Source organism: Siniperca chuatsi, linkage group LG8 (genome assembly GCF_020085105.1).
Source record: "Siniperca chuatsi isolate FFG_IHB_CAS linkage group LG8, ASM2008510v1, whole genome shotgun sequence".
In the NCBI taxonomy this organism is placed as follows: Eukaryota; Metazoa; Chordata; class Actinopteri; order Centrarchiformes; family Sinipercidae; genus Siniperca; species Siniperca chuatsi.
In genome coordinates this window covers 22066460-22089514 of record NC_058049.1, presented here as the reverse complement: position 1 = coordinate 22089514, position 23055 = coordinate 22066460, and the positions used below count along the sequence as shown (strand labels likewise).

The window sequence follows — 23055 nt, the reverse complement described above, 5'->3', positions numbered from 1 at the left end:
AATACATAGTTCGAAACTACAGCTCTAGAGCTCACTAAATTGCACAATACATTTTGTTTGTTTAATTCGTACACAGTATGACAACAGTAATGTAGGTTAGGTGAAGTGACATCTTAAAGTCTTGTTGTCTACAGAGAAGTGCTAGGCGGATGGATAAACTGTTGTTGGTCAGGAAATAATTGTAACATTGTTTCTGTACGGATTAAACAAACAAGATACAGCTAGCTAGTTACATCCTTCCTCCAGTCTTCATGCTAATAAACTAATCGCCTCCTAGCTCTCTAGCTCCATAGGTAATGGACAGACAAAAGAGCGGTATCTTCTCATCTCATCACATCTCATTCTCGCCAAAGTGAATAAGTATATTTCTCAAAATGTTAAACTAATCCTTCAGTATTTAACATTGCAACAGTAGCGGTATGTGTGTACTTATCCACTTATATACAATATACGGCTAAAATACTTTTATGTACTTTTTGTCTGGGGCTGTTTTTCATGATTTAGGATAGGTCCCTGAGAATACCGTGCTTCCAACTTTGTGGCAACAGTTTAGGCAAGGCCCTTTCCTGTTTAAACATGACATTGCCCTCATGCACAAAGCCAGGTCCATAAAGAAAACCCAAAAGGGTTGGAAGAAGTTGACAGACCTGCACAGAGCACTGACCTCAACCCCATCCAACACCTTTGGAATGAACTGGAACATTAAATGCCAAACTATTGTGCCACATTATTGCCAAACATCAGTGGCCAACCTCACTAATGCTCTTTTGGGTGAATGGGAGCAAATCCCTGCAGCCAGGTTCAACGTCTTGTGAAAGCTTTTCCCACATACAACCATGCTAGTACCCATGGTTTTGGAATGACATGTTTAACAAATGCATTTATGATTGTCCATGATTGGCCATTGTGTGTGTGTGTGTGTGTGGTTGTGTGTGTGTGTGTATGTGTGTGTCAGAAGTAAACTCTAGCTGAACTACACTATGTCTTTGTACTGCCAATCTCCTGTTCCAACAGCACACTGTCGTCAATTCAGGGTGTTGATGTTTTCCTGAGTTTGTCAGCAGGTCTGACTAGTGCTCGAGAATGCCCACAGCCATCCTCAAGGGAGGTGTCACAGTTGGACATGCACCCCCCACCACCCAATCACACACACACATGAAAGAGAATAAAGACAGACAAACGTGGCTTCACACACAAACTGAATCTCTTTCTCCTTTACTCTTTCTTAATCTCTCGCTCCCTCTCTCTATTTTTCTCACACTCAAATCCACACATATACACACACACACACACAAACACACACACTGACTAAATTGACTTGTCAGCTTCAATCAGACCAGGAACAAAAGGATTCCTGCCAGTTTGAAGCTGACATCATTAATGGGTTTGGGAGGGGGCGAGCTCTGAAGACAAAGGGAGTGCAAGGTCGGGCCAACTTAAAATGCACTTTCATTTTGGCAGAGACGTTAGCTTTTTGATTTCAGCCCCTTTACGCCAACATCTTTTTGCGAGTGTCTCTAACTTTCATTATCACTGGAACAGAGGGGCGTGTGAGACTTTGTTGTGCTGATGGACAGAAATGTGACATCCATAATGCATTTCCTATTAGAGGATGCCACGCATGGACACACCTGGCCACGTGTCAGAGAGAGATGGACAGGAAGAGGATGAGAATAAATGGGGTATTGGTGGTGGAGAGGGGAAAAAAAGGGTTGCCAAGTTAAGGATACCAGTGCAAGAGAAAACGCAGAGAGAGGGGCGAAGCTTGAGCAAAAGGAAGGACATGTTCTTGAGAGAGATTGTGTCAAGGTTTGCAGAGGCATAGGACACACTGTATAGCTCTTCATGTGACATCCTGGTGCATTGTAGCAGTAAAGCCAAATGCTTTGAACATTTAAATCCTCTCCTGACTTCATCCATCCTCATTTGCTTCTGTTTCCTCTGCTGCATGCCCATCTGCCTCCCCCTTTGGCAGCTTTCATTCTGACCCTGGATAAAGATGGAGTCCCTCATCTCAAATGGTAATAACGTTGGTCCATATGCACACAGCCATCACAAATTGATTACTGTGTAATGCTGCGAGCTCTCCCACTCTCTCCTCTTCCATCTTGTGATTTTGCACGAGGCTGACTCCGTGTCCAATCCGGCTGTCATTAAACAGCACCCCTGGGTGCATCCCGAACATAAACAAGCACATCCTAAACCCTTCCTCGCATGATCCTTCTCCTCCCCTGTCTTATCCGCTCCTTCTCCCACCATCTTTGTCTAGCACTCACTCGAAACCAGCTTCTCCTTCACCTGTTTTACCCTCAATCACTCATTCCCTTTTATTCTCATTCTAATTATACCATTACATTACCATTTCTATTCTCTCATTAGCATTTTTTGCTCTCCCTGTCTGTTATTCTTCCCCTCTCTAATTCTCTTTTTTTCCACTCTCTCTCTTTCTCTATCACCCTTACTTTTCTCAGCCACTGAATACGTTCCACCTTTTTGCATCACATAAACAGACAGTGCCCTTGGGGATGGGTTGGAGAGCTCTGTCTTTGTTTGTGTGCACCTCTAACTAACTCTCCATCTGCGGGAAGCCAAGCCAAGCCCAGCAGTGCAAGACAGATAGCTGGCACCATCCCAGATTCTTCTCTAGTTGGCCCCATATCTTCACCCCCGCCTCTCAACTTCTCCTTCCTTCCAGGCTGCAGTTCTCCCACAGAGGCAGTTGTCAGCTGCCCTCAGGCAGCCAGGCAGGTACTGTAGACGTCCGACCCCTACAATTCCTTTTCCTCTAAGCCTTAAACCAAAATCTGCCTCAGCTTCCAATGGATATTCAATCCTTTCCAAGCCAATAAAAAGCTGTGGATGTTCGTCACCAGACTTTCCTCAGCCACCATCCCCAGTCAACCCCAGGTTCACCTCCAATACAAGCTCACTTCAGAGACTAAATAACCAATAGCACATTTTCTGTATTTAGTCACATCAAAGAGCTTTCAAAGAGAGAGGAACTTAGACATTAGCACTAGTTCAAAAACGGAGAGTTTCAATCACGTAATTGCCCAAGGCTGTAACTTGAAAAGAGTTATAACGTTATATGTTGTTTTTCTTTGCATTAGAAGTTTCTTCTCTTAATAATATGAGACTGTAAGGATGTAATGAGAAATACAGTCAGAGTGAAAAAAATATGCAAGTAGCCTGACTTCAGCTAAAAATTTTATCTCCCCTGTGCATTTTGCATAGTGATGGACAATCCCGTTGTGTAAAATATTTTACTCACCATTGTCAGGCTCAGATTTCCTGTCATGCTCAGTGTCGGTGAGAGAGAGGGCAGAGTTGGCACGGCTCGTGAGGCAAGAGCTCTGCTCAGACTTCAGGCCGCGCATCCACATGTGCTGCAGGCCGTGATTAGGAGAGGGGTCCACCTCCGGCTCCGTGTCCACGTCCGAGCCCACGCCCAGGGAGTAGCCGCGGCTGTGGACATGAGCGGCCGGTCCAGAGCACAGCGCTTCCTCCTCCTCCTCCTGATGCTGCTGCGGCTGTTGCTGCTGTTGGTGGATGTGGTAGTCAGGGCTCCTCATCTGCCCAGCCTTACAGAAGTCTAAATCTAGAGGAGGAGGAGGGACATGCAGATGGAGATCATATACACGTAGAGCTGTAAAGCCTCTAATACCGGCATGTGTTTTTATTTGCTTCAGCAACTAAGCTGACCAGGTGTTTGTTAGAGACAGGCATTTACAAGCCAAACACAGAACACCTTCCAAATTATGTCAAGAGACAGGCTGTTATTTGAGCAAGCATTTATTAAGTTTTGCAGCCGAAGTCCAAATCAAAATTTTTCTTAACTATTTGCAGTGAAGCTATATCCTGTTCATGCTGCCTGTGTGTTATCAAGCTCGAGATGTATTGAACTGCTGCTCAAACAGACCACTGATCTCATCTATATTCTCCTTGGTGGGGTGAAGAGATCAGATAAAGATCAAACCTTATTAATATTGACTCAGACTGAGGAAAAAATTGAGCCTCATATGCTTTCAGGTATTAGAACGCCCTCCAATCCCAAGCATCAAACTGTTATCTGAGAACATCAGATATACTGTGTTAGTCCTCTGGTTACACTTCAATTCAATTCAATTCAATTGAGCTCTACTCTTTTTTTTCCCTGTAGAGGCAGTTGAGTAAATTCTCTTCCTCACTACCTGAGTTTTCTTTTTAGAATGTATAAGTGGAAGTGATGGAATTGATGGAATTTAAAAAAAAAAAACCCAAGGCATAAATTGAAATCTATACAGATACTATTGTAGTCTGGCCATATAGACTCCATTGAGAACTCAGAAAAAAAGACTTCCTTTCCTTCTCACTTAGTGCAGTTAATATGTGTGTTAGGTCAGGTCCTCTGAACACGAACCACAGTGTTTCAATAAAAGCCACAGTCCTGTTGACCACTCCATTGACCAGCAATGTGTCCTGCTGTGCCTGTTTGATGGGGTCAAGACCAACTGTGGCTCACATACTGTTCTGCTAGAATTAAACTGGCACAGGATTGGTCACCACTACACACTACTGTTTAGCTCAAATTGGCTGCAAGAGGGCAATTCAGGAACAAATAGGCTATTTTCCCCTAGCAACAAACATGGATTGACTTGAAAAGCCTTTTAACCATTTTGTTTTGAAACAAATTTATAATACAAGAAGAGATTTTAACAGGTGATTAGACGGAAAATGATTTCTTTTGAATAACTTCCCATTTCCTGCCATTACAGAGCCGCTTCCGACTCTCTGCTGATGGACCATTTATATACCTAAAACACTACCTTCACCCAATGTTGTCATAAGCAAAAATCAGAATAGCTGCAAAAACAGTCTGGCTCATAATTCATTGTTATGCAGACCTGTATGTAGATAGATAACCACATCTAACTTATGTTTACCCAATGGTATAAGTACCACGGGGGGGAAGAGAAGGAAGGAAAGGCAGGAGATATGGCAGCTTAAAAGATGAAGGAAAATATGAAGAACATGCGTGGGGAATTAGTGGAGAAACAAATTGGCTGATCTTTGTCAGGAACACCGTAATCCATTAAAACATCACTGGAGGCAATGTCCCCCCTTAACAGTTGGTTACTTAGGTAGGGTATACTATATATAACTCTGTTGCCCAAAGATGAACAGATGTGCTTCGCAGAACCGGCTGCCATTGACATTTCGAAGGCTGCTTTGGAGGGTCTTTTGCACCTAACCATATGACACTCATGGCAGGGGATGTTGTTTGTTATGGAAACAAAAAGGCTGAGTAACTGTTGAAAAAGGCGAGTGGTCTTTGACACCACAATGTTGTGGAAGACGTCGAAGCAACACGATGGTGACTAATGACCATTGTTGCGACATGGCGAACAATATGACAAAATCCATAGAAGGTGGCATTCAAACCATGAAATCCCCGAAGAGGCCTGCTTGTCAGGAGTTGTAACTGTTATGAATGGCTAATGTTGCTTGTTAGCATGGTGGGTAGGTCTTGCAGAGTAGCAGGAGGTTGGGGTAGCGGAAAGAGTATCTATTGATCACTATGAACCCTGCACAGCAGCGTGCTCCTGATGAGGTGCGGCTTCTCTCTTAACACCACACATGACCTGCATAAAGGCCATCCATCACAGCACGCGCTGGCCCATTTCTCCTCCTGTCACCGGCAGGGAAGAATTTTTCGGTGTGTATGTGTCAACGTACGTCTGTATGTGTGCCTATGTCCGCCCGTGTCTGTATCTGTGAGTGTGTGTGTAATGAAGGGTGGTGTTCCACCCCAGGTGAGGCCAGAGAGGTTTGGGGTTGACCTAGTTTAGCTGTGGGAGAGAAATATCACCTCCATGGAGAAGAGGTAATTGGCTGCCTCTGACTGTCCTTCTGGCTCATTGTGGACTGTAATAGGTAATTCACATTGGCCCTTTTAAAGACCTCAGTGTGTGCATGTGTTTGTGTGTGCAAGTGTGTGTGTCTACCATTCGTGTGGCTTTTTGTGCTAATATCCATTGGTGTGCATATACAGTATATGTGCAACTGTGGATGTAATTTTCCAGGTAAATACATCCAGCCTAAGAATGCCCTGAGCGTGGTACCTGGCTGGGGTTGGCTGTAGTTGCTCTGTCTTTCCCGGTGTGAACCGAGGGTGAGGCGTAGCTCATGTGTGTAGTCAGGCAGGGTTTCGCGTGAGGTGTAGGAACGGTGGTGGGCGCGGCCGTCCTCGCTTTCGTCAGACGAGCTGGTGTAGGACATCTCCATTTCATGGCGTCCCTTAGACAACGGCTGGTAGGGTTTACTGTCCATCTCCTCCATGGCTTGTAAGGCTCCACTTAGTCACTCAGCACAGCCACAGCACAGAGCACAGAGTCTGGAGGTGAGAAAGATGGAGGGGAAGGGGGAAAGGTATAGTGAAGGAGGGAGGGAGGAAAGGATAGCAGCGAGGAAGAAGGATGGGTCAGCAGAGGAAAATGAAAGGGAACGGGGTATTGAACAGAGAGGGCAGAGGAGAAAAATAGCACAAGAAGTCTGTTATTGAACACAGTGGAACAATATTGCAACATCTGCTCATTCCAATTACAGCAGACATTCATAAGCATTATTTGGCTTCTTTCATATTTCACACCAAAGGTTAGTTCTAAATCAATGCACTCAGAAGGGACTGCGATGGTGGCCATTATGTCTGGATGTGTTTGAAGAGAAATTGGCCAAAATCAAGTAAAGCCCTCTGTTCTGTCAGTTGTGGTTTGTGTTTTCTCTAGCTACTGTAGGCTTTATCTCTCTTTTACAGACAACCATTGATGAGTTGAGGATAAATCAACACATTTGTAGCTGAGCCCCATGTCTGTCACTCTCATTAAACACTGTTACTCACCAGATTCTAAAGTAATGATGAAACACTAATAGGCACCAGTCTTTACAGTGTCATTGTAATGATAAATCAGCTCTTTCAGCTCTATTCAGCTCAGATTTTTTTTGTTCTTCTCTCAACCACATCAAAATGTACTTCTGATAACGTCCGGCAGAATATGCTTATACCACCATAACTAATGATTGATTGGGACAACGATTAGAGCACAGAAGAAGTGATTAGAAAATACTTCATTCATATTAGTTCTCTTTCACCATGCCCTGCCTGAGGCCTTTCCAGACTATTTCCTTCAGATATAAAGCTTCTAAATGGAGCTTGAGAGGGTCATTGCTCATAGAGACAAAGTGCTATGGTATTGACCTCTTCAGGGAGTCCTGTAGTCCATATATCAAAGCCATTAGAGCGTGCCTGCTCAATACCTCAGAGATCTGCAGCACAGGGTGATCACCACTAGTCTGATACAAGTTTACAGCTGACCTTTCTACCACCGCAGTAATGCTTTTATTCCACCTGAAAGACTCCTTCCCCTGGCCTCACCCTCCTCATTCCCCATTCCCTGTGCATGCACACGCACGGACCAGTTTGCATGCACACGTGCGCACACACACACAGACTCCCCGCTGACCCCTGACAGCAAACAGTTAAAAAATGGGCCAAGTCGCTCGCACATTCATCCAACACACCCACCCTTGCACCCCCTGCAAGACATTATCATAGCGCAGATGATCTCTAAAAGCTCCACAATTGTCTCTCCTTCCATCCATCTCTTGTGTTTTCTCTTGAATGATAACACAAAGCACAACAAAGTCCTTCAAATATATAACCGCTTTTTGCATCCATTTATCGTAGTGATGCTGTGGCATACTGTAAGCTCCTACGACTCACACACGTATGCACGCATGTGGTTTCCTGCAATCATGATGCCTTTCATTTTGATTGGCAGGCGTTATTGCAAGGAATCAAAGCCCGCTATTATCTCAGCTGCCCTGTCAGAATGGGATTGACTGGTGTCACCTTCTCTCTGGTACGGTGAGGAGCGAGTATACATTACCCTGTGAGCTCTGAGCTTGCTGCAGGCACTGACTGCTGTCTGTCTCTACAGAGGCTCTCTGTCCTGTTTTATGTCTGTCACACACTTACACGCAAAAATGAAAGCATGCAATCCAGCACCCGAGTGCACCATCTTCTTCCCCCATCGTGTGTGCACATGCACAGACCGTCTTAGTGAATATTTTGCTTAGTACATGTAGTTCTGCTTGTACAATGTGAAATACTGTCTGGTTTCCTTTAAAACACACCTCTCCTTCCCCTCCTTCACTGCTCTTTCACCATCCCTCTTTCTTATACCAGTCCACCTCTGCCCTCCCCCCTCCTTCCGTCTCATCCTTGCTCTTCCTTCCCTACCTTACACACTTTCCACCCTCCACCTCGTCCTCCGAGGCCCCTGCATTTAGAGAAGTAAGCCTGCTGGCGGGGGTTATTCTCGCTAAATCTAGCCCACAGTGGGGTGCCCATTAGGGGGTTTGATTCTTGGTTTTGATGTCAAAACCTGGAGGTTGTTTCCTAGAGCCAAGCTCACTTCAAACAAGACACATGGGCGTTCTGTAGGACAAGTCAGCATGTGCCACCTGAGCACAACGTCAGCCTAGATTTGCAATTGAGGAATAACCACCTTGGGGCGAAGCGGGCGCCATTGGCTCGCTATGGGCTACTATTCATAGAAAACACACAAGGACGGCCCTGCAGAGGTCTGAGGAAGTTAGAATAATTAGCACCATGCTAGAATTAATTTTTAATATCGGAATCTTCAAAACCTTCACTACAAGAGTTGTATCATCACTCTCATAATTTTTTTATGCACGTGTAGAGCAGGGGACCACACAGAGCACTGAGGGATCCCTTAGTGAAGCTAACTCAGCGCTTAACTGACTGCATCACTGTACTGCCAGTGACTAACAACTGATCTTAATCATGTCCATGCGAGACCAAAGTATGTAAAATTCATAGACTTCATGCATTACAATCTACTGTATTAACCACAGTAAAGTACTGTATGTGTACTGAATTTACTGATAGTTACAAAATACAGCAAATTTTCTTTAAAAAGCTGTAAAGATACATTTGAAAATTTGAGATGCATCTCATGTGAGTTTGTTTGCGCTACAAGTGGATTAACAGTGAGTAGCTGTATGCAGTGACAATGTATGTATATGTTATTGTGTGATTTTATTTCTAATTTAATTCTAAATTCATAATTCATCAGTGTGTAATGAACTCTTCTCCGCTGGGTTCAAAATTAATACAAAGTGACAACGCTGAGTGAAACACATGCATCGCATTACATTGTTGCCCCCCTCCTCCCCTGCTAACCTCTTTCTTTCTGTCTCTTATCTCTTTCTCTTTCACACACACACACACACACACACATAACCTTGTACTTGTATCTTTGTGAGGACCGTCACTGACATAGTTCATTCCCTAGCCCCTTACCCTAACCTTAACCATCACAACTAAATGCCTAACCTAATTCTAACCTAACCCTTAAAACCAAGTCTTAACCTTCAAACTGCCCTTTGAAGTTGCGAGGACCGACCAAAATGTCCTCACTTTCCAAAAATGTCCTCACTCTGTAGGTAAAAAACATGTTTCAGTCCTCACTATGTAGCAAGTATAAATACACACACACAAACACACACTCATACACACATACAACAACACAGGAGTGATAATCCAGGGCTACATAGTTGCAATAATATCTAATGGGACTCTTCACCCACTTGATCCGCTCCTATCCATCCATTTGCTCAAACAGTGCAACCATAGACCAGTGGGCTGTTTTTGCAAATCTGCTTAGAAAAGAGACAGAGGCTCGCATACACAGTAGCTTTTAAACAGGATTTGCGCTCCAGTCATATCCAGAGGGGCGGGTCCCTAAGAAGTCCGAAAACAACAACAATAACACCAACAGCGCGCCGGAGATATGTCACGTGTATAGGCAAGGACCATGAGGACAAGTCAAAACCGATATACGCTTTCCAGTCTCGAATGAATGTGCTGAAATCATGACGAACAGGAAGAGAGAGCATGCAAAATGGGAAAAAGAGAAAGGCAGGGGGAGGATTGGGGCCAGGCAGCGGCAGAGAAATTGAATTTCACATTGGTAAATAAACAAGGAGAGTGGGGAGAGCAGAGTGCCATCCAGCAATATTAGCTCCTCAGATTATTGATACAGTATAGTTCCAGGATTACAAATACATTTCTACTGCAGAGAAGGTCTTATTTTCATAACAGCCTGGAGACCCCCAGTGAGTAGGGAGCTACTATCTTTGTTAGCTCTGGCCTTTACACATTTCCAAGAAGCTTGTTTGCACAGAGGCGAGCTAATCCCGCTCACTAAACAGGCCTCGCAAGCCACAGGAATGTCAATGAGAAACCTTGAGAAATATATACATGCCAAAGCATAACATGTTAGCTCGTCACCGCAGATGCTTCGAAGGGAAGTCCTGACAATCCCAGTGTTGTTTGCAGGTTTTCATTTTGTCTACCATTATGATGGCTTAATCATCAGAAGCAACCGAGGCGCAGTCTGTAGCTGCAAATGTAGATCCAGGCTACAGGTCCTACGGGAGTAAACAGTGAGCTGTCAGCGAGAGATGCCTCTCCTGGAGTGAGGGTGTGTGTGTGTGAAAAGATGGGGGATTGGGCTTAAAAATCTATCTGTTCTATTCGTTAGCACCACCATGGCTCCTCAGGCATATGACAGGGACACCTCAGATGAGAGGCCCTGAAGGACCCACAGGACCCTGTTATACCTAAACCACCCGAAACACAACAAAACAGTACACCGCCCACCGAGAGCTCTCAGCGCCTGCCGAGAGTTGGGAGGGAGGGATGAATGGAGAACGAGAATAAAAAGAGTGATGGATAGATAATGAGAGATGGAGAGATTTCACTGTGAAAATGGAGGGAATTGAAGGATAGAGAGATTGCCAAGTGAGACATGGAGTGATAGAGGGTTTTAATTAGTGGATAAGGGCTAGCTATCTGTGGGCGGCTGCAGCACTCTCGTCACGTAGTTGTGCTTTCATAGCTGACCAAGCCTGAAATCTGTTGCTGCTAATGCCGAGTTTACTAGCAGAATACATACTAGTTTATACACACAAACACACACACAAACAAAAACACACACACAAATCACACATGCACTCACACATAAGCCTGGACCTCACCATACGTACAGTATCCCTGATAGGATTCAAAGATGAAACACATACCGACAATTAGCCACAGATGGACACACACTCAGTGGCCTTGCGCCCACACACACTTACAGCATTTCACGCTAACCGAAAAACAACACACTTGAACACCCACACGCCATAGAGAATCAATTGTGTGAACCCTTGCTCACTGTTTCTCTGTGCCATTGCAGTCTTTACCATTCAGCCTCCAGTGCACTGCCTACCTCCATTATCCCTCACATTGTAGCACCCAAGGTTAATGCTTGTATGTACAAAAGCAAGTCATATAGGCGACACAATAGTCTGACGAGTCTGAGTGTATGCCCACTCGTGTCAGAACGAGAGCAGGACCAAGAAGCAGAAGGAAAAGTGTGCGTGTGTGTCCACTCGCAGAGCAGATTGGTTCCTGAGCTGTCAGCTGCTGGGAAAACATCTTGGACCATCTGACTATTAATAGTGGACATGGGTCAAATCCCACTTCGCTACTGTATGCCTGAGCAGTGTGGAGAAATCCATAAGGTCCTACACTATTCATGCCCTCTGAATGTGGCCTACAGCGAGGGAGTAGCTAAGCTTTAACTTTTCAAAGGCCGTTTTTATATCTTGACTACCGTGAAAACTTTTCTTCTTTCTTTTAGATCTTGACTAAGGTATGGCTCTTTTTCTGTGTAGACTACCACTTTCTTTTCGTGATATCCACTTCTACTCCTTCTCTCTGATCTAAAGCCCTTTGCTGATTCCCCACAAGGCCGAGGAGCAAACAAAAAACACAAAAAGGATGAGAATATGCAACGGCACACATGCCCCATATGCGCATTCACATGCACAACACCACATTCACTTGCAGGGTCACACAGGCATTTGACCACAAATACACAGACGCACACACACACGGAGCAAGAGACACCACCCAAAACCACTTAATCAATATTCCTGACAAGGCAAAGCCTTATTCAACACATTTGATATTCCTCCTCTCTCGCAAGATAAATTCATGTCACTGTCCTCCTAGCAGGACTAAAAGGCTGTTCACACTAACTCGCTTTGCAAATAAAGCTTTACATCAAGACTGACAACCTCCTAAGCTCTCTGCATCAGCCACTGCTTGGTAAAAAGCCTCTTTCAATAATGCATTTGACCGCTAAAACCTCCAACACCCAAAGCAAAGCAATGTGGCGGCATTATATATGCAGCATTAATTGATAAATCAATGGCATTGATTCCAAAATTGGATTTGGTGATTAGCTATTTAGACAGTATTTCCTGCGCATCTCCTTTATGAAGTTGTTGATTACAGAGAAATGAGTGAGTAAAGAGCATTAGCCCTGCAGAGGAGCAGCTGAAAAGATCTACTAGTAGCTGTTGAGCAGCATTGCAGATTGATTTCTGAATGCTAAGTGGGCTAATCTTCCATCTACACCGTTACAATATGACGCTTCTCATCTGGAAAAACCCAGGAGTACGTGAGAGGAGGTGGATTTTTGTGATGTTCCCCCTCCGAAAATCCTGAGTGATCCCTGCGGCTCCTCCTGCGCCTCAGACCTGTTCTCAGCCCTCGCCTCCTCTCTGATTCTCCTGGTCTCTTGCAGGCCGAGGACACAGACTGCATTTAGCAGCCTTGCACAGGAAAATATTTCTCTGCTCTTTTGTAAGGTGATGTAAGAAAGATGTGTGTAGGGGGCTGAATACATTCCCTCCATTTGCCTGTTTAGTGTATAGAAACACATAAATGCACCTCAAGGTTATGGTATACAATTTGGTTAACCACGTTCTCAGAGAAATACAGGGAATTCAAGAATTCACAGAGTTGTATGGTTGTTAGAAATGTAAGTGACGTTTTCAGCCCTGAAGGTTTTACCTCCTGCATGCGTGAGATGCATATCAGTGAAAAGAGAACTCGCAGTTTTCTAGATAAACAAATCATTTAAGCTCGAAATCAATAGCACATACTGTAAAATGTATTTGCAGTTAGGAAATGGCAGGGAGTCAAGCATTTTTTCTTCAGTATCATATACCGTGCTTTGTTTTTCATTTATCCTGTATCTTATTTTCCATTGCAGCCTTTTCTTTCTTAAAATTCGCTAGGCAAAACTGCATTGGGCATGTTCCTTAACAATTTGCATTTCTCATTTTGTTGCTTGTCAGATGAATCATTGTGTTGTCTGAGCACATTAAAGAGAACAAAATATGAATTTTCCAAACAATTCCTTTTCCAAGCACATCGGGACGGGATGACATGCAGCGCATGCTGTAAAATATGGGATTTCAGGATTGTTACATCTGGAGACAACATGTATTAGGTCTGCTTTACTTGAAAAAATAGCTGCACACTGCTACCATGATTTTCTTGGAGTAGATATTGGGTATTTCTTTGCTTGAGTCACTTTGTGCAGTTTGGCTTGGCATTTTGGCTGGAAATCAGCGGAGAATATGTGTCTCTACAGTTAGAAGTCAATTTGGGCGATGATACAAATACTTGAAATACATCCCAGAGTTCATGGTGGATCAAGACTCATTCTGAAATTAAACCTTAACAACAAAACAACTCACCTGCAACACGCCGAAAAACATGTTGAACTCGATCGTACTGTACTGTATTGTATTGTATAAAACATGGCTTCCAGCAGAGATGCATCAAGCACCGTTTTGGAGCTATTCATCTTTTCGATGAGTTAATAATTCATAATCATCTAGAAAGTAGGGCTATGAATATTACTGATGATACACATGAGGCTATTTACCAGTCAGCAGGAAACAGATGAACTCGTTTAGAGGAGAGATGTACAGTATACCATCAGTGTGTTTTATGTTGCTAAATAAATCCCTTCATAGGCATGCAACAAAGCTGCAGATGCAACTTATTCACATTGAGTTATTAATCATGGTCTTGATGTATAATGTGTTGCTGATGTTTCATTGTGGGGTAATATGTAGCAGGAGTGTGGTCAACTCGCTTCCAGATCACTCACTTTGTTACAGTAGCTACTAAAGAAATGGTGGGAGTCACATTACCAGTTGTCTTGATGTTGATGATATGCAAAGTTTTTCTGAACATTTGATTGATCTGATTTTAATAGAGTCCTTCCCTAATAATTTTCCAGCATTGATTTAACTGAAGGTGAACAACGCTGCTGTACATCTTGCCAGTAAAAGCTGGCCAGCGGTGACTTCCTTTTGTCCTCCGTGTCAACAAAAGCAGGATAAAATCAGCACAAATATAATGGATTTTAACTTAATTATTTTGACACCAAGACACTAAGACGTGCACTTTGAAGTGAAGGACAATTAATGTAGTAATAAATTGGAGAAGAAACAAAAATTGATTTTTCTTCTTCTAAAGTTGTCCAGTGACTTGATTAATAAAAATTTCACGGTGAGAAATGTGTCCCTGTAGGTGTGTGTGAGTGTGTGTGTGAGACAGTGTGCCAAGTGTGTGTGTGTGTGTGTGTGTGTGTGTGTGCATGTCTCTGTGTGTACCTTAGATATTAGCACACAGGTTGTTTTTTTTTTGTGGTCCACATGTGTATATACTGTTAACAGAACAGGGGGTGGACAAAATAAAATGAACCAGTGCAGTAACACAATCCAACAGAAAAAATAATAACTTTATGAACTGTAAAATGTTTACAGAGGAGGTAGACAAAATAACAGAAACACCTTGCAAAATATGTAATTGGAGCTGCAACAATTAGTCAACTAATCAATTAGTTGACTAAATCTGCAACAGTTTTGATAATCGTTTAAAAATTAAAATGCCAAAAATGCCATAGATTCAATGTGAATATTATCTGGTGCCCTTAGTCTTCTGAGATAGTAAACTGAATATCATTTGATAGATAGACATTTGAAGCCATCACCTTGGACTATGGGAACTCGTGAAGGATATTTTTCACAATCTGCTGACATTTTACACAAAATCATCAAATCGAGAAAATATTCTGCAGATTAATCAATCATGAAAATAATTGTTAGCTGCAGCCCCATACATAATAATATCCAATGCAACAGTCCTCAAATATTACCTTACACTTAAATCAACAATCATTCACAGCTCTTATGTCTCAGCCCTCTAGCTACAGTTGGTGTGTTCCATCAGCACTCCTCTTCACACACACACACACACACACACACACACACACACACACACACACACTCCTCTTGACAAATTAATCTCATATTTTAAAGAGAAGTAGAGTGGGCTTGACCAGTAAGCCTCTCGTGGCTCTGATCCTTCTGTCTTCTGACAAGAATTTAGGGGGGGGGGGGTGATTGCATTTTCACAATACAAATCTCACATAACACAGCGCTCCTTATTCAGCTGCATATAGTCCCTGACTCTTGCCCATAGCCCAATGGAGAAAGACAAGAGAGAATAGAGGACTGGAGATGTTGAGACATAGCCAAATACTTTAAAGAAAAACGCCTCAGGCATATACTGTATGCGTGTGTGTGTGTGTGTGTGTGTGTGTGTGTGTGTGTGTGTGTGTGTGTGTGTGTTGGCAGCATGAGTGACTGAAGGTGATTTTGGTTTTGATACTATTTCTGTCCCTTTCTCTGTTGCTGTTGGTCCCGCTTTTGGTTTCAACACTAAAATACACAGTATTTTGTATATTTGGATACTTTAGCATAAGGAGTAAATATAGAGAATATATAGAAATATTTTTATCAAAAAAAGAGACATCTTGGTTTCAGACTATCATGTTAATAAATGGAGTATTTTACAAAGATGTATATTTTAAAACATTATTTTATTATGGAAAGAAATTCTATTTAGCATGAAACACTATGTGTACAAAATAAAAGGCAACTCTGTCTGTAAAAGAGTTCATCATTTCAAAAACAGGATACTGTTGATTTTATAGAACAGTAAAATGCATATAATTTGCTGTCAATCAGTTTGTAAGAATAATGACCATATGTTGGACCAAAGCTTTTCATAATCACTATTATCAGTAAACATGTTATATTGCCAAGAATGCTTTTCTGCGCTAAGTGCATTAATTGTAAACACATTTTTAAACACTGGGCCTAAACGAGATTTTTATAGGGTCATTTGGCGATATTATATTGCTTTTGTATTTCACTTTTTCAAAATCACAGCGCAGGCAGTTTCCTTACTGCAGAGGCCGACCACAGACGAATGAACAGAAGAAACCCTAATTAGCACTGCAGGATTTGTTAAACAATTCCTCTTGAGGATGGAGCAGTTTTGCAGCAAGAAGGTAAATATTTGAAGTTGTACAATGGTTACATCTCTAAGTGTCTGTGTGTTTGTGCGTGCAAGTCTAGTGGTCCAGCAGTGTGATTACCCGACTGGCACGGGTCCTCTTACTTTGAAATTATCCACAGGGTGGTGAACACTCTGACACATTTTATGCTTTTCCAGCAATTACATTCTTACCATGTGATGGACATGCAGAGAGGGAGAGGGGGGGGATAAAAACTCCCACTGGGCCGCATATCGCCTGCGAGCTTAAACTCTGACTGCAGCACTAAGTGTTGTACTCAATATTATAAACAACCTCTGAAGCATTTCACATTGTCCTCTCACTAATTCATGACCCCAATTTTATTAAGGAAATTTAGTTTTGCAACAAACTTGTGAGGCATAAGGGAAGTGTGTGAGCGATTCCATGGGAGAAAGGAGCATTACAGTGCCAGGGGCTACTGCATTCCTGGAATGAAAATTCATAAATAATGCAGGGCTGGATAACAAAAAGAACTCCCCCGCTGTCTCGCACAGCACTGCGCTATCCAAAGGCCATGCAATATCACTCAAATCTCAGAAAAACACAAATTATTAGACACAAGCGAATATTTTTTTTGTCAGTGGTTTCTTGACTCAGGACAATGAGATCTGCTGACAGTAAAATGGCAGCATCCTAACAATCGGCACTCCGGGCCTAAATTGTCAGGAAGTTGCACTGAAATAATGATGGGACTCCAAGCCAAGGAGCTGAGCAGCTTTTTTGGATTCCCAAAATGCCATATGCACAACCCGCTTAACAACACTGAACACTGAAACGTGAGTGTGCAAGAGCTGAAAAAGATAATGACCACTAATTGCTGCTGAAAAGGAAACCTAGAGTGTGTTGGCACACTTTGAAATGTAAAACCATGAATATCTGACTGATTGATCAGTCATGTGGTTAGTTGACTGGCAGAAACGCCAATGCCTTATCAGTGGCATGTACGCAGCATATAATTGGTGGAGTGACATTTCAATTCAAAGACCTGTCCTCTAATTGTGAAGGCGTTGCCATAATGGTTGAGCCATTTAAAAATATGCACTTAATTACATGTCCATCTGCACCTCCTGTGCAGCAGCCCTGTAGGGCCTAAAAATCACACTTACACACACACACACACACACACACACACACACACACACACACACACATACTTCACCAGACAATAGTCTGAGCAGCACCCCAGCTATCAACACTACAGTACAGTACAGTTGAATAAATGAATGTAGGATTACAATCATCAACCTCCCCTGGTCCCGTACGTCTACATCATCGTCTTCTTTCAGTGTGCATGTGACTGTAAGTGTGTGTGTTTGTGTGAAAAAGACACAGGAGAGTGTGTGTGTGTGTATGTATTATCTAACCTCCATGCACAGATGCTCTCTCTCTATTAATCACAAAAAGCTAAGACAGACTGCTTCATTTTTATTATCACTATCAATAACGTGCGAGCCGTGGAAGAATTAAGCACGGTGCCCGCGTCATTGTCAGGGCAGTGTCAGGCAGGGCAGCGACACACAATGCAACACTGACAGAACATGCTGCATTCAAGTCTATAGGCTTGTTTTTGGGGGTTGTTTTTGGACCTTATAATAATATGGTAGAACGCAGGTATGCCTGCTTTGTGAAACAATCCTAACATCAATACAGTTCTCTGAAAGATGGGTACAGTGCCTGGAGGAGTAGTGCATTAGATCCATGTATAAGATATATTGACAAATTGTAGTTTCTGATTACAATGTATTTGCATTTTCAAAGAAGCTATACAGCTCCTTTCCAGTCCCTAGTCGAGTAAAGCAAGATTAACAAACCATGCAGGAAAAGTATGGGATGGTTTTTGAGAGTTTCTCATTAATTGAAGAATATATTTAGACAATTACTCAGAAATATGTATTATTTATTTGTTTGTTTGGCTTATTTAATTATTTATTTATTGGAAATATGCCTCCAGTGGTTTACTCCAAGCAATTATTTATAATCTACTGTGAAGGAGAGGAGTGAGGAGGTCTAATTTAAATCTATCGGAGCATATCCATCCTGGTGCAATTTTCGCTGCCTTCACAATAATTATGATTTATCAAAATGCATTTGCTGCTGTTAATTATTTACCCTCGCACCTTTTTAAACACAGTCAATGTGAAAAATCAAATACCGTGCAGTTCAATAATGTTGGTCAAGGAATGGCTTCACCAGCTGCAGCATCATCCAGAAGGGTAGAAGTTCTGGAGATAGACATTTATCAGCAGAATAAAGCAGGTCAGTGTTGAAACGTGTCCTGACGTGCCTGTTGTACTTGTTGTGGTGGTGGTGATGTCCAGCCCTGGCCCGGTAGACTGCGTTGATGTTGCAAGACAGACGGCACGCGTCAGGGAGATCTATACCCCCTGGATCTCCGGTGGCCCTGTTGGCATCATTAGGCTACCTTAGTGCTGATGGAGATGGAGTAGGCGAGACCAGAACTGGAGCAAAACAAATTTAAGGCTGCAAACGTTTCTGAACCAGAACGAATACGGCACTTGCGCACATGAATCAGGCAGTCTGCAGTTCTGTACCTGGATTGGCATCATTTAGACTGGCTGTCAAACAGACAGGTTTGTATGCACAAAGTCTGCGTCCCTTCACTTCAAAGGAGGCGCACTGCTTTTCATAAAACCGCACCACACACACACACACACACACACTCTCTCTCTCTCTGCCTCTCTGTCTGCCTCTCTCTCTTTCACACACACACACACACACACACACACACACACACACACACACACACACACGGGCCATAGCACCGCACCGCACAGCACATCCGAACAGCTGATAATAACCATTTCCTGTGAACTCACGTTGTCTCAACACCCAAAGCCTCGTTTAGCCAGGCAACATTGTAGCCGAGCTCCCCCAATGAGCCCACTAAAGGCCAGAACCGAACGTGTCGCTTACCTCCACGACGTAAAGCCATTCCTTTAGTCCGATTCCATGCTATGAGAACCCTGCAATTGCTGAAGATTGTGCAATCCCCCCGGTAGAAATTTGACTTGAGACGCGGTGCAAGTGCTAGAAATGTGGACGAGACGCCTCTCTCTGTGCCTGCTGGTCTGGTTTCGAGGCGGCGGTGCTGATGCTGATGATGCTCGCTCTCTCAAATGCCGATAGAGAACGACGAAGCGATTTGTGCGGAGAGGAAGGGATCTCCTTGCAGGTGCCGTGCGCGAGCCAGCTCCGCTGTGCTGTGTGACAGGGAGCCCGGCGCGGTGCGTTTAGCCGCAGTTGAACCCCGAGGAGGCTGACGGGTGATGCTGTTGCTGGTGAGGCTCGGTGCCGCTATAACAGCATCTCTGGATCGTACCACCGCACCGAGGAGAAGGGGGTGTGGCACAGACCGGCCACAGACACAAACACGCACAGGCTCTCTCCCGTCAGGAGGTCGTCTGGATCACTAGTTAGACACTTTCAGGTGATGCCATATGGCTGCAGCGTTGTCCTGTGCTGGAATGCTGACTCATTAATACAGCCACAATGGTGAAAGTTTGGTATTTTTCATGCCAGTGCTGCTGCGTTGCTACCCTTTCAGCAGCATATTTCCAAATATCAAAAGCTAGTTATTCCCAAGAGCAACAGGCCTCAGAGAATCTGGAGTGCAATTTAATGACAAAAATCTTCCACATTATAAAAGTAAGTAGGCAATCTCAGATAATGAAAAGCAAAGCAAAAATGGTATTTACAGTGCTGTACATAGAAATAGAAGATGGAATGGGACACTAATATATAGCTGCAGTGGGCCTGGTTTGTGATAACACCTGCAGGTCATCTCATAATATCTGCTTTCCTTTCCACCTAATGATTCTGACCTGTGCTCTATGTGTGATGCACTGGTGTGGGTTTTTACAGCCAGCCGGTTGTTGGTACAAACAACTTGTGAATGACAGGGGTTCTAATGATGCAGTTTATTATTTCCCCTAAGCACAGTACGCACGGGGCTACAAACAACCGTTTTGACAGCTGCTTCAGTCTATCTGCCTTTCTGCCTGTCTCGCTATATCCCCAACACAACACAGCAGTATGCATCTTTTATCAACAATAGGTTTTGGCACTTGCCATGAGTTTCATCACTGTTTCTCTCTAAATGGAGGCTGCAGGTCCAGCAGTCTGGGGCAGAGAATGAAATGATCCAAGGGGTCAGGTGCACAGTGAGAGAAAAGGTCTTTAAGTCTGTTTGATAAAATTGTGCTTTTCTGACACAGCGATTACCAGTGTGTTTGTCATCTGGATGTGGGTTGTCAATATGTGGCTGCCAGACTGCTTCTTGGAACAATGACTGCAGAAGATTGTAATAGATTTTGATCAGGAGTCCGAAGACCTCTGGAGTTTCTGAAAGTGTAGCCCCATGCTGGAGAGCTGTGTGTTTCTGAGACTCCATGTTTGCCTGCAGAGTCCTAATGGCAGGCACATTACACCTCCAGCGGCTGGGTAAACGCTCTTTAAAAAGAGCACTTCCTCTTCTGCCCGACACATCTCACTGAGACATCTCCTTGACAACCAGCTCAATGCAGAGATCTGAAATGTCACAGTTTTTACTGTGATTCTTTTTTAACATTATTAATATTTATTATCTATAGAGGAGATGTAATAGATGTGGAGAGGGGAACAGGATTGGCCTTGCTTTAAGAGAGACTAGCCGTCAGTTATTAGTTTAGTCTAATAGCAAATAGAGAGTCTAGCATAATACATCTAACATGGAGCTCTCATGGTAAGGAAAGTTTGCAAAGTAGACCCAGTTGACATTTTATTGGATAATAAGCATCGTTAGAGCCCCAGATGCTCTATAGTGCTGGTTAGAATGCATTTCAGACATAATGTCAGTTGCATTATATCTGATGTCATCAGATTATAATGTAAATTGCATTAAAATTATATAACCTAATTAAATTGTTTCTCATCTGGCCAAAAAAAAAAAAAAAAAGTCAGTTGAAACAAATAGGAGAGCCCCATTTGGATGACATGGAAGCACAGCCGAGCGTACAGGGAGGGATGGGGAGCACAGAGGTGGATTTAGAGGTGGTACTCCATAAAAGCGTGAGAGTGAAAGCTACCATTGCTGTTGTGAATGCTAAAATGGAGTCTAGTGAGACTCTAGCTTTGATGGGAAGCTGTCCACAGTCCTGATATCCCTTCTTTTCCCCTGATTATAAGCAACTCACGCCTATTCTGTGTGACACATCTGTTAGAACATGAATGGCTGGGATATATTGCACTCATGAGACAAGAGACAGATCCGTTATGCATCCGAGCCTTAATGCTACGTCAAGCCCTAGCAGTAATATCGGATTTTGAGTATCCCTGCACTACTTCACTTCACAGCTGGAGGCAGTTTCCATGAGCATTATTTAGTCTCGTACATGCAAACTGCAAAACCAACACAGTTTTTCTCCTCGAAACTCTGTGTTCCTCGTAGGCTGTGATCGATTGGCCAGTGATCAATCCTTTCACTATAGAACACAAGCAGAATGTTGCCTGCTGTAACTAGAAACTAACAATTATCCTCTAATTTTGTTTGCTGCAATTCTCTTTGCTGATGCCCTTGCTATCTTCCTCTTTATTTCCTCCTCTGTCCCTTGCCTCCTGCTACCCATGTTTTTTTTCTAAAAGACTCCCCCTATCTTTTCCCATTTCACTTCTTTTTTCTACTTTCGTCTACATTTCTTTTCCCTCTCTCCTTCTCAATCCCTCCGCCGAGCTCCATCCTTCTCCAGGGTGACGTTGCTGAAGGGGTTTCTCTTATTCTGTAATGAGGTATCTTGGATCAATGCTGTCAACAATGCTTACCAGCTGCACCAGCGATACAGTACTATTCCTTGTGGTGGATTCCTGATCTCCAGGGGTGTTCAGAGTTAACTAGGGTATTCTTCCACCGGAAGGGTGTTAGGGATGTGCTCCATCACTCTCTCCCCGTGTTCTCCACCAGCGCTCCACCCAGTCAGCCATACAGCTTGAGTGTCTCACAGGAGACAGACGAAACCATTTATTGAAATCTTTTTTTTTAAATGACAGAGCTATGACCTTTCCGATGCATATGCTCCACAACCATAAATTCTCACAGATTTCATTTTACATTTCCTCCAAGCATTCACAACCAAATTACACCTCCACAGCCTTCAACCTACAGGCAAGGATCCAGTATTTTCATCTTCAATTATTACTTTTTTACTTTCAGATGGTACTTTAGCACTTTTCGAGGCAGATAAGTGTTTTGGAAGTTCCAAAAACGGTGGTATAATCTGTACTGAAAAACACACACATTTTGACAGCAGTTCCAAAGGCTGTCCTTTTCTAAGCCTGTCATCAATTTCCCATCTGAAAAAGGAAAGGGAAGAAAAGAGGCAGGCATGGAGAGGTATCTATTGATTAATCACCAACAGTAAGAGCCCTGATGTGCGAGCTATGTGAACCAGTTTCAGTGTGTTGACAGATGAAACAGCTATATAACCTCACCTCCGTGACACATTCTCCTTCAAGCCTTTCTCTCATAATTAGTCATATCCCTGAAAGGGCATGACATTAATAAATTCTACATTAAATCCACATGTATAAACTGAGTGGGATTTGAAAGAAAGCAATATTTTTAACCAGCAGTGCTGTGACATTCAATAGCTAGTGAAGAGCGGGTGGAGATTGCACTACAGAGGACACAGGACGATAG

The 23055-nt window shown here is 43.2% G+C and overlaps 1 protein-coding gene across 3 annotated transcripts in view; it reads right to left on the bottom strand.

The window, feature by feature from the left end:
• Positions 1-19758, bottom strand: part of tenm1 (teneurin transmembrane protein 1) — a 164862-nt gene extending 145104 nt beyond the window's left edge. Inside the window, exons 1-3 of one of the 3 annotated variants that reach the window (XM_044204925.1) lie at positions 19299-19758; positions 6102-6373; positions 3272-3598 (exon numbers count right to left, since the gene is read on the bottom strand). In XM_044204925.1, the coding sequence (XP_044060860.1) occupies positions 3272-3598; positions 6102-6318 (544 nt within the window). In that variant the 5' untranslated portion in view covers positions 6319-6373; positions 19299-19758. Of the gene's footprint in view, positions 1-3271; positions 3599-6101; positions 6374-18516; positions 18988-19298 lie in introns of those variants that run through there. The other 2 variants (XM_044204928.1, XM_044204926.1) reach the window with 2 other exon arrangements.
• Positions 19759-23055: the final 3297 nt, after the last annotated feature.